Raw genomic sequence first — 15,549 nt, 5'->3', positions numbered from 1 at the left:
AGCCAGAGTTCACAATCCTCATCACCAATCAGTGACTTGCCGGAAGTAGGCCAAGTCATGGTCCCTGCCCCTGTTACAGTTTGTCAGAATTCACTGTCCGAACCCCAGACGGTGGATGAGAACTTGGCTGCAGTCCTGGATAGTCAACAGACCCCTCTGGAGCTACCACACATTAGTGCCTTCAGGAGTAATGGGGACATGCTGGAGGCAAGGGGGAAAAATGTTTCAAAGCCACAGGTGTGATATTTAAGAGAATAAGAACTACATTCAAAATGATCGGAGTACAAGGAAACAAACGCTTAATTTGGCTTGAAAAAGTAGCATTTACATTTAGCTTTGGGAAACACACAGGAGCACGAACATTTCAGTGTGGTAAGTGGTGGAACTCACCAACACCCGTGGCTCGATCCGAACCTCGACCTTACCCTCACGGGGAGTGCCCAGGCCGAGAACCGCCAATCCTACAGCGAGGAAAGGGAGAATCACTCATAACCCACTCACCCACTGCTGTCCACATCCAAGGCAGCTTTGGGAGCAAGTGCCTCTCTGCGCTTCTGACCAGGAAGACCTAGCAAAGGCAGAACTTATGGGGGGGGGGGGGCGGGGAATTGCTTTTTATCACACCTTTCATGACCACAGGACATCCCAAAGCGCATTACAGCCAATGAAGTACTTCTGAAGTGTAATCACTGTTGCAGGAAATGCAGCAGCTAATTTGTGCACAGCAAGGTCCTACTACAGCAATGTGCTAATGTCCAGATAAACTGTTTGTGATGTTAGTTGAGGGATGAATACTGGCTAGGATACCCAAGAGTGCTCCTGGTATGTATTTATGCTTGGGATCACCAGACACCAGGGGGCACCACTGTCGGAGGTCATTGGGATGTACGTGCGCGGCGCGGTCACTGCTATATAAACGCGGGTACCATGTCACGTGGGTTACTTTGGGCGCAAATAAAGTTGGATCAAGTTTATACCTGAGGCAGTTTACAGTAACAAGTCTTTTGAGTCATTACATTTGGCGACGAGGTAACTTAAGAACTTTCGCATGTACAATGGGCACTATTGGAATTCTGGAGAGATTCGCGGATGACGAGGATTGGGCGGATTTTATCGACCGCCTGGATCAGTATTTTGTGGCCAACAAAATGGAGGGAGGGGCTGACAGTTCGGCGCAGGGCGGTTTTCCTCACCATTTGTGGCCAAAAAATTTATGGCCTCATGAAGAATCTTCTCTCGCCTTTTCATCCAATGGACAAAGAATATGGGGATGTGTGTGCTTTGGTGCGTGACCACCTTAAACCAAAAGAGGGGATCAGCAAGCATCGCACGCTATCGCTTCTACACGCATGTTTGTGCTGAGGATGTGTCGGGATTCGTTGCCGACCTGCGACGTCTTGCTGCGTCGTGTAAGTTTGAGAACATGTTGGAAGACGTGCTAGTCAGAGTAGGAATCGCAGGATAGCGCAGATGAATACGTGGCTTGAGCAGTGGTGCAGCAGGGAGGGATTCAAATTCCTGGGGCATTGGAACCGGTTCTGGGGGAGGTGGGACCAGTACAAACCGGACGGTCTGCACCTGGGCAGGACCGGAACCAATGTCCTAGGGGGAGTGTTTGCGAGTGCTGTTGGGGAGGGGGGGGGGGGGGAGTTAAACTAATATGGCAGGGGGATGGGAACCAATGCAGGGAGACAGAGGGAAACAAAAAGGAGACAAAAGCAAAAGACAGAAAGGAGATGAGGAAAAGTGGAGGGCAGAGAAACCCAAGGCAAAGAACAAAAAGGGCCACTGTACAGCAAAATTCTAAAAGGACAAAGGGTGTTAAAAAAACAAGCCTAAAGGCTTTGTGTCTTAATGCAAGGAGTATCCGTAATAAGGTGGATGAATTAACTGTGCAAATAGATGTTAACAAATGTGATGTGATTGGGATTACAGAGTCGTGGCTCCAGGATGATCAGGGCTGGGAACTCAACATCCAGGGATATTCAACATTCAGGAAGGATAGAATAAAAGGAAAAGGAGGTGGGGTAGCATTGCTGGTTAAAGAGGAGATTAATGCAATAGTTAGGAAGGACATTAGCTTGGATGATGTGGAATCTATATGGGTAGAGCTGCAGAACACCAAAGGGCAAGAAATGTTAGTGGGAGTTGTGTACAGACCTCCAAACAGTGGTAGTGATGTTGGGGAGGGCATCAAACAGGAAATTAGGGGTGCATGCAATAAAGGTGCAGCAGTTATAATGGGTGACTTTAATATGCACATAGATTGGGCTAACCAAACTGGAAGCAATACGGTGGAGGAAGATTTCCTGGAGTGCATAAGGGATGGTTTTCTAGACCAATATGTCGAGGAACCAGCTAGGGGGAGGCCATCTTAGACAGGGTGTTGTGTAATGAGAGAGGATTAATTAGCAATCTCGTTGTGCGAGGCCCCTTGGGGAAGAGTGACCATAATATGGTGGAATTCTGCATTAGGATGGAGAATGAAACAGTTAATTCAGAGACCATGGTCCAGAACTTAAAGAAGGGTAACTTTGAAGGTATGAGGTGTGAATTGGCTAGGATTGATTGGCGAATGATACTTAAGGGGTTGACTGTGGATGGGCAATGGCAGACATTTAGAGACCGCATGGATGAACTACAACAATTGTACATTCCTGTCTGGCGTAAAAATAAAAAAGGGAAGGTGGCTCAACCGTGGCTATCAAGGGAAATCAGGGATAGTATTAAAGCCAAGGAAGTGGCATATAAATTGGCCAGAAATAGCAGCGAACCCGGGGACTGGGAGAAATTTAGAACTCAGCAGGGGAGGACAAAGGGTTTGATTAGGGCAGGGAAAATGGAGTACGAGAAGAAGCTTGCAGGGAACATTAAGACGGATTGCAAAAGTTTCTATAGATATGTAAAGAGAAAAAGGTTAGTAAAGACAAACGTAGATATCCTGCAGTCAGAATCAGGGGAAGTCATAACTGGGAACAAAGAAATGGCGGACCAATTGAACAAGTACTTTGGTTCGGTATTCACTAAGGAGGACACGAACAGGCTTCCGGATATAAGAGGGGTCAGAGGGTCTAGTAAGGAGGAGGAACTCAGGGAAATCCTTATTAGTCGGGAAATTGTGTTGGGGAAATTGATGGGATTGAAGGCCAATAAATCCCCAGGGCCTGATGGACTGCATCCCAGAGTACTTAAGGAGGTGGCCTTGGAAATAGCGGATGCATTGACAGTCATTTTCCAACATTCCATTGACTCTGGATCAGTTCCTATCGAGTGGAGGGTCGCCAATGTAACCCCACTTTTTAAAAAAGGAGGGAGCGAGAAAACAGGGAATTATAGACCGGTTAGCCTGACATCGGTAGTGGGTAAGATGATGGAATCAATTATTAAGGATGTCATAGCAGCGCATTTGGAAAGAGGTGACATGATAGGTCCAAGTCAGCATGGATTTGTGAAAGGGAAATCATGCTTGACAAATCTTCTGGAATTTTTTGAGGATGTTTCCAGTAGAGTGGACAAGGGAGAACCAGTTGATGTGGTATATTTGGACTTTCAGAAGGCTTTCGACAAGGTCCCACACAAGAGATTAATGTGCAAAGTTAAAGCACATGGGATTGGGGGTAGTGTGCTGACGTGGATTGAGAACTGGTTGTCAGACGGGAAGCAAAGAGTAGGAGTAAATGGGTACTTTTCAGAATGGCAGGCGGTGACTAGTGGGGTACCGCAAGGTTCTTTGCTGGGACCCCAGCTGTTTACACTGTACATTAATGATTTCGACGAGGAGATTAAATGTAGTATCTCCAAATTTGCGGATGACACTAAGTTAGGTGGCAGTGTGAGCTGCGAGGAGGATGCTATGAGGCTGCAGAGCGACTTGGATAGGTTAGGTGAGTGGGCAAATGCATGGCAGATGAAGTATAATGTGGATAAATGTGAGATTATCCACTTTGGTGGTAAAAACAGAGAGACAAACTATTATCTGAAAAGGGGAGGTGCAACGAGACCTGGGTGTCATGGTACATCAGTCATTGAAGGTTGGCATGCAGGTACAGCAGGCGGTTAAGAAAGCAAATGGCATGTTGGCCTTCATAGCGAGGGGATTTGAGTACAGGGGCAGGGAGGTGTTGCTACAGTTGTACAGGGCCTTGGTGAGGCCACACCTGGAGTATTGTGTACAGTTTTGGTCTCCTAACCTGAGGAAGGACATTCTTGCTATAGAGGGAGTGCAGCATGTTAGCTGGTGGAAAGTCGTTCACGAAATTGGATCTAACATCGGCCTTTTTGACACAGGTCTGTCGACACTTCGAAGAAACTCACCTGCATCAACACCCATAAAGGACTGTTTGTCTACAACAGGTGTCATTTTGGAATTCGTTCGGCTGCAGCTATATTTCAGAGGAATATGAAGAGTCTACTGAAGTCCGTTCCTAGAACGGTCGTGTTTCAAGATAATATTCTGGTCACAGGTCACGACACTACTGAACATCTGAATAATCTTGAAGAAGTCCTACAACGTCTGGACAAAGTGGGACTCAGGCTGAAACGTTCGAAGTGTGCCTTCATGGGGAGAAAGATTGCTGCTGATGGCATCAGGCCCACTGATTCAAAAACCAAGGCCATCAAAAATGCACCCAGGCCTCAGAATGTGACAGAGCTGTGTTCATTCCTTGGGCTACTCAATTTCTTACCCAGATTGAGCACGTTGTTAGAGCCACTGCATGTGCTACTCCGAAAAGGCGACAACTGGGTCTGGGGTGTGTCTCAAGATAGAGCCTTTGAGAAAGCTAATAATCTGCTCTACTCAAACAAGTTGCTTGTTCACTATGATCCGTGTAAGCATCTTGTATTGGCCTGTGATGCTTCATCATATGGGGTTGGCTGTGTACTCCAACAAGCAAATGAGTCGGGTAAGCTACAACCTGTTGCGTATGCTTCGAGAAGTTTGTCAAAGACGGAAAGAGCTTACCAGCATGGTCAAAAAAGCAGCGTTGGCCTGTGTGTATGGGGTCAAAAAGATGCATCAGTACCTGTTTGGTCTTTGTTTTGAACTCAAAACGGATCACAAGCCACAGATTTCATTGTTTTCGGAAAACAAAGATATTAATACCAATGCATCGTCCCGTATCCGGAGGTAGGTGTTGGCATTGTCTGCCTATGATTATGTTATTCGTCATAGACCTGGCACTGAGAATTGTGCCGATGCACTGAGTCCTCTGCCGTTGCCCACACCGGAGGTGGAGATGCCTCAACCTGTAGATCTACTGTTCGTAATGGATGCTTTTGAGAGTGAAGGAACTCCTCTTACTGCTCAACAAGTTAGGATCTGGACCAGCCATGATCCTATTTTATCAGTTGTGAAATGTTGTGTCCTCAGTGGTGATTGGTGTGCAATACCTATGGAGCTGTGTGAGGAGACCAAACTTTACAACTGTCGCAAAGGTGAACTGTCCATTCAGTCAGATTGTTTACTGTGGGGTAATCGTGTTGTTATGCCTAAGAAAGGTAGAGAAAAATTTGTACGTGAACGACATAGTACTCATCCTGGTATTGTCATGATGAAAGCCATTTGCTAGGGCTCGTGTGTGGTGGCCTGGAATTGACTCTGATCTGGAATCATGTGTGTATAAGTGTAACATTTGCATGCAGCTCAGTAAAGTACCAGCAGAACCTCCGCTGAGTCTTTGGTCATGGCCATCCAAACCATGGTCCAGGATCCACATCGACTTTGCGGGCCCTTTCCTAAGAAAGATGTTTCTTGTTGTGGTGGATGTATATTCAAAGTGGATAGAGTGTATTATTATGTCATCCGGTAAGTCTACAGCTACTATTGAGAGCCTTCGTGTCATGTTTGCTACTCATGGTTTGCCGGACATCGTTGTGAGCGACAATGGATCGTGTTTCACAAGTTTGGTGTTTCAAGAGTTCATGAAACTCAATGGTATTAAATATGTGAGGTCAGCCCCATTCAAACCTGCTCCTAATGGTCAAGCAGAGCGTGCTATTCAAACGATCAAGCAGAGTATGAAACGTTTAACTCAGGGTTCACTGCAGACTTGCTTGCTCTGTATATTTCTCAGTTACAGAACCAGACCTCATACGCTTACTGCTGAACTACTGAAGAAGAGAAATCTCAAAATCAAGCTCTCTCTTGTTTATCCCGATTTGAATGACTGTGTTGAAAACAGACGTCATAGTCAGCAAGGGTATCATGATCGTGCTGCTGTGTCACATGACATCTCTGTATCTCTGTCAACGATCCGATTTATGTACTGAACTATGGTCATGGTCCACAGTGGATCGCCGGCACTGTTATAGCCAAGGAGGGTAACAGAGTGTTTATTGTCATGCTCAAGAATGAGCAAACATGCAGGAAACATGTTGATCAGATAAAACTGCAACACACGGATGAAGTGTGCTTCACGTTTGAGGAAGATGCAGTCAGTGGCCAACCAACCAATGTTCATTCATCAGAGGACTTGGCTGTCATTATTGAAACTGGACCTCTAGTCCCTGATGTGGTCATTAGATCGGTTACTCAGCCTTCAGTCACAACTGACTCAGAACACTCGCCGAGAACTGAAGTTGAACTGAGACAATCAATTCGTGAGCAGAAAGTCCCAGACCATCTTAATTTGTAAAAAGACTGATAAGATCTTGAAAGGGTATGTTATTATGTATTTATGCTTGGGGCCACCAGACACCAGGGGGCGCCACTGTCGGAGGTCATCGGGCTGTACGCACGCGTGCGCGGTCACTGATATATAAGCATGGGTACCATGTCACGCGGGTTACTTTGGCCACTAATAAAGTTGGATCAGGTTTACACCTGAGGCAGTTTACAGTAACAAGTCTTTTGAGTCATTACATTCATTACAGCTCCCCAGCTCATCTTCAAAATAGTGCTGTTGGATCTTTTACGTCCACATGAGGGGGCAGGTGTGGCTTCGATTTAACTTCTCATCCGAAAGACAGCACCTCCGACAGTGCAGCACTCTCTCAGTACTAGAATTCAGAGAGGTAGAGAGAATTAATAAAACATATTTACCTCTGGGAAATTACAGGAGAAACAGGAAGACCAGCAACACTTGGAACAGGTGCCAACACTGCCAATCCCCTCCTTGCACAGAATCTGGTCACAGCCCTGGGGATTGGTGCACCAAGTCAGGTTTGAACAGCATTCCACATACCCTCGCAGCAGTGTTTTAGAATACTGTAGAAGGGGAGAAAAAGCAGCATCAGGTCACTACCTCAGGGTCAGCAGCACCAGACCGTTATATATTTTTAAAAAAATCACCTGCCATTTAATTCCCCTCTGAACTTCTACTGAACATGCACCTTCTCCATTTTTTAGATGTTGTTTGATCTTTCTGATATCCACAGATTTCGGTGCAGTGGTCTATATTTTCAAACTAGGGTCTCTCCTTGCTAAAAACGGTGGTAGTCTGCACCATCAGAAACCAAACATCACCCGTCAGGATGTTTGAGACTGCTGTAACCTTTCTTACCTGACGTGGCCGTACCAACATGTGCAGCCAAGGCTCAAGAAATTCGCACCTAGTTTGCCAATAAACAAACAATATTTTATCATTTCTATTTATCAAACACCACTGGAGACAACTTCAAGATTGGCAAGTGAGGCTTTAAAAGACAGCACTTCATGGAAAGCTACAAGTCATAGAATCATAGAATGGTTACAGCACCGAAGGCGCCCATTTGGCCTGTCGAGCCCGTGCTGACTCTCAGCTAGACCCACTCCCCTCCACTATCCCCGTAGCACTGCAATTGTTTTGCCTTCAGATACTTATCCAATTCCCTTTGGAAAGATAAGATTAAGTCTGCCGACATCACCCTTTCAGGCAGTGCATTCCAGATCTTAACCACGCTACGTAAAAAACTTGACTTTGAACACCTCTTGATCAAATCTCCTCTCAATCTTCTCTGCTCCAAGGAGAACAACCCCAGCTTCTCCAGTCTATCCACGTAACTGAAGTCCCTCATTCCGGGAATCATTCTCCGAAATCTTTTCTGCACCCTCTCCAAAGCCTTCACATCCTTCCCAAAGTGCGATGCCCAGAATTGGACACAATACTTCAGTTGGGGCCGAACCAGTGGTTTATACAGGTTCATCATAATTTCCACACTTTTATACTCTATACCCCTACTTATGAAGCCGAGGATCCCATAAGCCTTTTTAACTGCTTTCTCAACCTGCCTGCCACGTTCAGCGATTTGTGCACATATACACCCAGGTCTTTCTGTTCGTGCACCCCCTTTAGGATTGCACCATTTTGTTTATATACCCTCTCCTCATTCTTTCTACCAAAATGTATCACTTCATACTTTTCTGCTTTAAATTTCATCTGCCACGTGTCCACCCTTTGCACCAGCCTGTCTATGTCCTCCTGACAACTATGATGTAATTGGCATCACGGAGACATGGCTCCAGGGTGACCAAGGCTGGGAACTCAACATCCAGGGGTATTCAACATTTAGGAAGGATAGTCAGAAAGGAAAAGGAGGCAGGGTGGCGTTGCTGGTTAAAGAGGAAATTAATGCAAGAATAAGAAAGGACATTAGCTTGGATGATGTAGAATCGGGTGGAGCTGCGGAAAACCAAGGGGCAGAAAACGCTAGTGGGAGTTGTGTACAGACCACCAAACAGTAGTAGTAAGGTTGGGGACAGCATCAAACAAAAAATTAGGGATGCATGCAATAAAGGTACAGCAGTTATCATGGGTGACTTTAATCTACATATTGATTGGGCTAACCAAACTGGTAGCAATGCGGTGGAGGAAGATTTCCTGGAGTGTATTAGGAATGGTTTTCTGGACCAATATGTCGAGGAACCAACTAGAGGGCTGGCCATCCTAGACTGGGTGATGTGTAATGAGAAAGGACTAATTAGCAATCTTGTTGTGCGAGGCCCCTTGGGGAAAGTGACCATAATATGGTAGAATTCTTTATTATGAAGAATGACACAGTTAATTCAGAAACTAGGGTCCTGAACTTAAGGAAAGGTAACTTCGATGGTTTGAGGCATGAATTGGCTAGAATAGACTAGCAAATGATACTTAAAGGGTTGACGGTGGATAAGCAATGGCAAACATTTAAAGATCACATGGATGAACTTTAGCAATTGTACATCCCTGTTTGGAGTAAAAATAAAACAGGGAAGGTGGCTCAACCGTGGCTAACAAGGGACATTAAGGATAGTGTTAAATCCAAGGAAGAGGAATATAAATTGGTCAGAAAAAGCAACAAACCTGAGGACTGGGAGAAATTTAGAATTCAGCAGAGGAGTACAAAGGGTTTAATTAAGAGGGGGAAAATAGAGTACGAGAGGAAGCTTGCTGGGAACATAAAAACTGACTGCAAAAGCTTCGAGAGATATGTGAAGAGAAAAAGATTAGTGAAGACAAACGTAGGTCCCTTGCAGTCAGATTCAGGTGTATTTATAATGGGGAACAAAGAAATGGCAGACCAATTGAACAAATACTTGGGTTCTGTCTTCACGAAGGAAGACACAAATAACCTTCCGGAAATATTAGGGGACCGAGGGTCTAGTGAGAAGGAGGAACTGAAGGATGGCCTTATTAGGCGGGAAATTGTGGGGATTGAAGGCCGATAAATCCCTGGGGCCTGATAGTCTGCATCCCAGAATATTTAAGGAAGTGACCCTAGAAATAGTGGATGCATTGGTGATCATTTTCGAACAGTCTATCGACTCGGGATCAGTTCCGATGGACCACTCCATTAAAAAGGGAGGGAGAGAAAGCAGGGAATTATAGACCGGTTAGCCTGACATCAGTAGTGGGGAAAATGTTGGAATCAATTATTAAGGATGAAATAGCAGCGCATTTGGAAAGCAGTGACAGGATCAGTCCAAGTCAGCATGGATTTATGAAAGGGAAATCATGCTCGACAAATCTTCTGGAATTTTTTGAGGATGTAACTAGTAGAGTGGACAAGGGAGAACCAGTGGATGTGTTGTATTTGGACTTTCAAAAGGCTTTTGACACAGTTCCACACAAGAGATTGGTGTGCAAAATCAAAGCACATGGTATTGGGGGTAATACACTGACGTGGATAGTGAACTGGTTGGCAGACAGGAAGCAGAGAGTCGGGATAAACTGTTCAGAATGGCAGGCAGTGACTAGTGGAGTGCCGCAGGGCTCAGTGCTGGGACCCCAGCTCTTTACAATATACATCAATGATTTGGATGAAGGAATTGAGTGAAGGCAAAAAAGAAGTAGAAAGAAATTAAAAGGTGACGTCACAGCCAAGAGGGTAAGTGATTGGCTGGTGATTGGTGAGTAGTTTTTCTTTTTTCTCTTCTAGAACAGTGACTAAACTTTAACATTGTTGTTGCCAATTTAAGTGTATCTAAGGGTGAAGTCATGGCAGGAGAGCTCGGTCACGTGTTATGCTCCTCCTGTACCATGTGGGAACTCAGGGATGACTCCAGTGTCCCTGACGACGACGTGTGCGGGAAGTGTATCCACCTCCAGCTCCTGACAGTCCGCGTTGCGGAGTTGGAGCTGAGGGTGGATTCACTCTGGAGCATCCACGATGCTGAGAATGACGTGAGTATCACGTGTAGCGAGTTGGTCGTACCGCAGGGAAAGGGTCCACAGCCAGATAGGGAATGGAAGACCAGCAGGAAGAGCAGTGCAAGGAAGGTAGTGCAGGGGTCCCCTGTGGTCATCCCCCTGCAAAACAGATACACTTCTTTGGGTACTGTTGAGGGGGATGACTCATCAGGGGAGGGCAGCAGCAGCCAAGTTCATGGCACCGTGGCTGGCTCTGTTGCACAGGAGGGCAGGAAAAAGAGTGGGAGAGCGATAGTGATAGGGGATTCAATTGTAAGGGGAATAGATAGGCGTTTCTGCGGCCGCAACCGAGACTCCAGGATGGTATGTTGCCTCCCTGGTGCAAGGGTCAAGGATGTCTCGGAGCGGGAGCAGGACATTCTAAAAAGGGAGGGAGATCAGCCAGTTGTCGTGGTGCACATTGGTACCAACGACATAGGTAAAAAAAAGCGATGAGGTCCTACGAAACGAATTTAAGGAGCTAGGAGCTAAATTAAAAAGTAGGACCTCAAAAGTAGTAATCTCGGGATTGCTACCAGTGCCACGTGATAGTCAGAGTAGGAATCGCAGGATAGCGCAGATGAATACGTGGCTTGAGCAGTGGTGCAGCAGGGAGGGATTCAAATTCCTGGGGCATTGGAACCGGTTCTGGGAGAGGTGGGACCAGTACAAACCGGACGGTCTGCACCTGGGCAGGACCGGAACCAATGTCCTAGGGGGAGTGCTTGCTAGTGCTGTTGGGGAGGAGTTAAACTAATATGGCAGGGGGATGGGAACCAATGTAGGGAGACAGAGGGAAACAAAAAGGAGGCAAAAGCAAAAGACAGAAAGGAGATGAGGAAAAGTGGAGGGCAGAGAAACCCAAGGCAAAGAACAAAAAGTGCCATTGTACAGCAAAATTCTAAAAGGACGAAGGGTGTTAAAAAAACAAGCCTGAAGGCTTTGTTTGTGTCTTAATGCAAGGAGTATCCGCGATAAGGTGGATGAATTAACTGTGCAAATAGATGTTAACAAATATGATGTGATTGGGATTACGGAGACGTGGCTCCAGGATGATCAGGGCTGGGAACACAACATTTAGGGGTATTCAACATTCAGGAAAGATAGAATAAAAGGAAAAGGAGGTGGGGTAGCATTGCTGGTTAAGGAGGAAATTAAGGCAATAGTTCGGAAGGACATTAGCTTGGATGATGTGGAATCTATATGGGTAGAGCTGCAGAACACCAAAGGGCAAAAAATGTTAGTGGGAGTTGTGTACAGACCTCCAAACAGTAGTAGTGATGTTGGGGAGGGCATCAAACATGAAATTAGGAGAGCGTGCAATAAAGGTGCAGCAGTTACAATGGGTGACTTTAATATGCACATAGATTGGGCTAACCAAACTGGAAGCAATACGGTGGAGGAGGATTTCCTGGAGTGCATAAGGGATGGTTTTTTCGACCAATATGTCGAGGAACCAACTAAGGGGGAGGCCATTTTAGACTGGGTGTTGTGTAATGAGAGAGGATTAATTAGCAATCTCGTTGTGCGAGGCCCCTTGGGGAAGAGTGACCATAATATGGTGGAATTCTGCATTCGGATGGAGAATGAAACAGTTAATTCAGAGACCATGGTCCAGAACTTAAAGAAGGGTAACTTTGAAGGTATGAGGCGTGAATTGGCTAGGATAGATTGGCGGAAGGATACTGAAGGGGTTGACTGTGGATGGGCAATGGCAGACATTTAGAGACCGCATGGCTGAACTACATTCCTGTCTGGCGTAAAAATAAAAAAGGGAAGATGGCTCAACCATGGCTATCAAGGGAAATCAGGGACAGTATTAAAGCCAAGGAAGTGGCACACAAATTGGCCAGAAATAGCAGCGAACCCGGGGACTGGGAGAAATTTAGAACTCAGCAGAGGAGGACAAAGGGTTTGATTAGGGCAAGGAAAATGGAGTACGAGAAGAAGCTTGCAGGGAACATTAAGATGGATTGCAAAAGTTTATATAGATATGTAAAGAGAAAAAGGTTAGTAAAGACAAACGTAGGTCCCCTGCGGTCAGAATCAGGGGAAGTCATAACGGGGAACAAAGAAATGGCGGACCAATTGAACAAGTACTAAGGAGGACACAAACAACCTTCCGGATATAAAAGGGGTCGGAGGGTCTAGTAAGGAGGAGGAACTGAGGGAAATCCTTATTAGTCGGGAAATTGTGTTGGGGAAATTGATGGGATTGAAGGCCGATAAATCCCCAGGGCCTGATGGACTGCATCCCAGAGTACTTAAGGAGGTGGCCTTGGAAATAGTGGATGCATTGACAGTCATTTTCCAACATTCCATTGACTCGGGATCAGTTCCTATGGAGTGGAGGGTAGCCAATGTAACCCCACTTTTTAAAAAAGGAGGGAGAGAGATAACAGGAAATTATAGACCGGTCAGTCTGACATCGGTAGTGGGTAAAATGATGGAATCAATTATTAAGGATGTCATAGCAGTGCATTTGGAAAGAGGTGATATGATAGGTCCAAGTCAGCATGGATTTGTGAAGGAGAAATCATGCTTGACAAATCTTCTGGAATTTTTTGAGGATGTTTCCAGTAGAGTGGACAAGGGAGAACCAGTTGTTGTGGTATATTTGGACTTTCAGAAGGCTTTCGACAAGGTCCCACACAAGAGATTAATGTGCAAAGTTAAAGCACATGGGATTGGGGGTAGTATGCTGACATGGATTGAGAACTGGTTGTCAAACAGGAAGCAAAGAGTAGGAGTAAATGGATACTTTTCAGAATGGCAGGCAGTGACTAGTGGGGTACCGCAAGGTTCTGTGCTGGGGCCCCAGCTGTTTACACTGTACATTAATGATTTAGACGAGGGGATTAAATGTAGTATCTCCAAATTTGCGGATGACACTAAGTTGGGTGGCAGTGTGAGCTGCGAGGAGGATGCTATGAGGCTGCAGAGCGACTTGGATAGGTTAGGTGAGTGGGCAAATGCATGGCAGACGAAGTATAATGTGGATAAATGTGAGGTTATCCACTTTGGTGGTAAAAACAGAGAGACAGACTATTATCTGAATGGTGACAGATTAGGAAAAGGGGAGGTGCAAAGAGACCTGGGTGTCATGGTACATCAGTCATTGAAGGTTGGCATGCAGGTACAGCAGGCGGTTAAGAAAGCAAATGGCATGTTGGCCTTCATAGCGAGGGGATTTGAGTACAGGGGCAGGGAGGTCTTACTGCAGTTGTACAGGGCATTGGTGAGGCCTCACATGGAATATTGTGTTCAGTTTTGGTTTCCTAATCTGAGGAAGGACGTTCTTGCTATTGAGGGAGTACAGCGAAGGTTCACCAGACTGATTCCCAGGATGACAGGACTGACATATGAGGAGAGACTGGATCAACTGGGCCTTTATACATTGGAGTTTAGAAGGATGAGAGGGGATCTCATAGAAACATACAAGATTCTGATGGGACGGGACAGGTTAGATGCGGGTAGAATGTTCCCGATGTTGGGGAATTCCAGAACCAGGGGACACAGTCTTAGGATAAGGGGTAAGCCATTTAGGACCGAGATGAGGAGAAACTTCTTCACTCAGAGAGTTGTTAACCTGTGGAATTCCCTGCGCAGAGAGTTGTTGAGGCCAGTTCAATGGATATATTCAAGAGGGAGTTAGATATGGCCCTTACGGCTAAAGGGATCAAGGGGTATGGAGAGAAAGCGGGAAAGGGGTACTGAGGGAATGATCAGCCATGATCTTATTGAATGGTGGTGCAGACTCGAAGGGCCGAATGGCCTACTCCTGCACCTATTTTCTATGTTTCTATCATTCTCCTCCTCACTGTTCACTCTACTACCAAGTTTTGTGTCATCTGCAAATTCATCAGGGGAGACAACTAAGGTGGACGGTATTTCTTTTGAATTTATTCATTCTCAGAACATGTGTGTCACTGGCGAGGCCAGCATTTATTGGCCAGCCCTAATTGCCCTTGAGAAGGGGGTGGTGAGCCGACTTCAGAGCAGCGGCAGTCTGTGTGGTGAAGGTACTCCCACAGTGCTGGTCGGGAGGAGCTCCAGAATTTTGACCCAGCGATGATGAAGGAACAACGATATACTTCCAAGTCAGGATGTTGTGTGACTTGGAGGGGAACGTGGAGGTGGTGGTGTTCCCATGCGCCTGCTGCCCTTGTCCTTCTAGGTGTTAGAGGTCGCGGGTGTGGGAGGTGCTATCGAAGAAGCCTTGGCGAGTTGCTGCAGTGCATCTTGTAGATGGTACACACTGTAGCCAGGGTGTGCCTGTGTTGGAGGGAGTGAATGTTTAAGGTGATGGATGGGTGGGCCAATCAAGCGGGCTGCTTTGTCCTGGATGGTGTTGAGCTTTTTAAGTGTTGTTGGAGCTGCACTCTCCTGACTTGTGCCTTGCAGGTGCTGGAAAGGCTTTGGGGAGTCAGGAGGTGAGACACTTGCCACAGAATACCCAGCCTCTGACCTGCTCTTGCACCTACAGATTTATATGGCTGGTCCAGTTAATATATGAATACTTGGATGGGAGGGACATATTAGGGACACCCAACATGGCTTCATAAAAAAAAAAGAGTTCATGTCTCACAAATCTAATTGTATTTTTGAAGCAGTTACAAAGTTGATGGATGAGGGAAGCCCAGTAGACATTGTCTACTTAAGATTTCCAAAAAGCTTTTGACAAGTTACCGCGTAAGAGGCTTCTCGATAAGATCGGAGCTTCTGGTATTAGTGGAATATATTGAGTTGGATTCAGTACAGGCTGGCAGGACGCAGGAGTTAGATGGTTTTGGAGCTGTTTGGAGACTAGTCACCAGTGGTGTCCCACAGGGATCAGTGTTGGGACTGTTGCTTTTTACTATTTTTATTAATGATCTGGATTCAGGGGTTGGGGGCACATTTTGCAGATGATACCAAGATCTGTGCGAGTGTTAGAACTGTAGAAGATGCTCGTCTGCTTCAG

General features: G+C 45.9%; 1 protein-coding gene across 4 annotated transcripts in view; it reads right to left on the bottom strand.

The window, feature by feature from the left end:
* The window catches only part of LOC139267472 (cullin-9), a 293,931-nt gene that overhangs the window by 46,951 nt on the left and 231,431 nt on the right, over positions 1-15,549 (bottom strand). For all 4 annotated transcript variants that reach the window (XR_011593911.1, XM_070885833.1, XM_070885834.1 and 1 more), the window contains exon 32: positions 7,043-7,207. Coding sequence is in view for 3 of the 4 variants with exons in the window: in XM_070885833.1 (XP_070741934.1) it covers positions 7,043-7,207 (165 nt within the window). In the remaining variant the exon portion in view is untranslated. The remainder of the gene's footprint in view (positions 1-7,042; positions 7,208-15,549) is intronic.

The sequence above is a fragment of the Pristiophorus japonicus genome, chromosome 7 (genome assembly GCF_044704955.1).
Source record: "Pristiophorus japonicus isolate sPriJap1 chromosome 7, sPriJap1.hap1, whole genome shotgun sequence".
Lineage (NCBI taxonomy): Eukaryota > Metazoa > Chordata > Chondrichthyes > Pristiophoridae > Pristiophorus > Pristiophorus japonicus.
The sequence above is the reverse complement of the archived record's forward strand: the minus strand, read 5'-3'. Positions and strand labels throughout refer to the sequence as shown.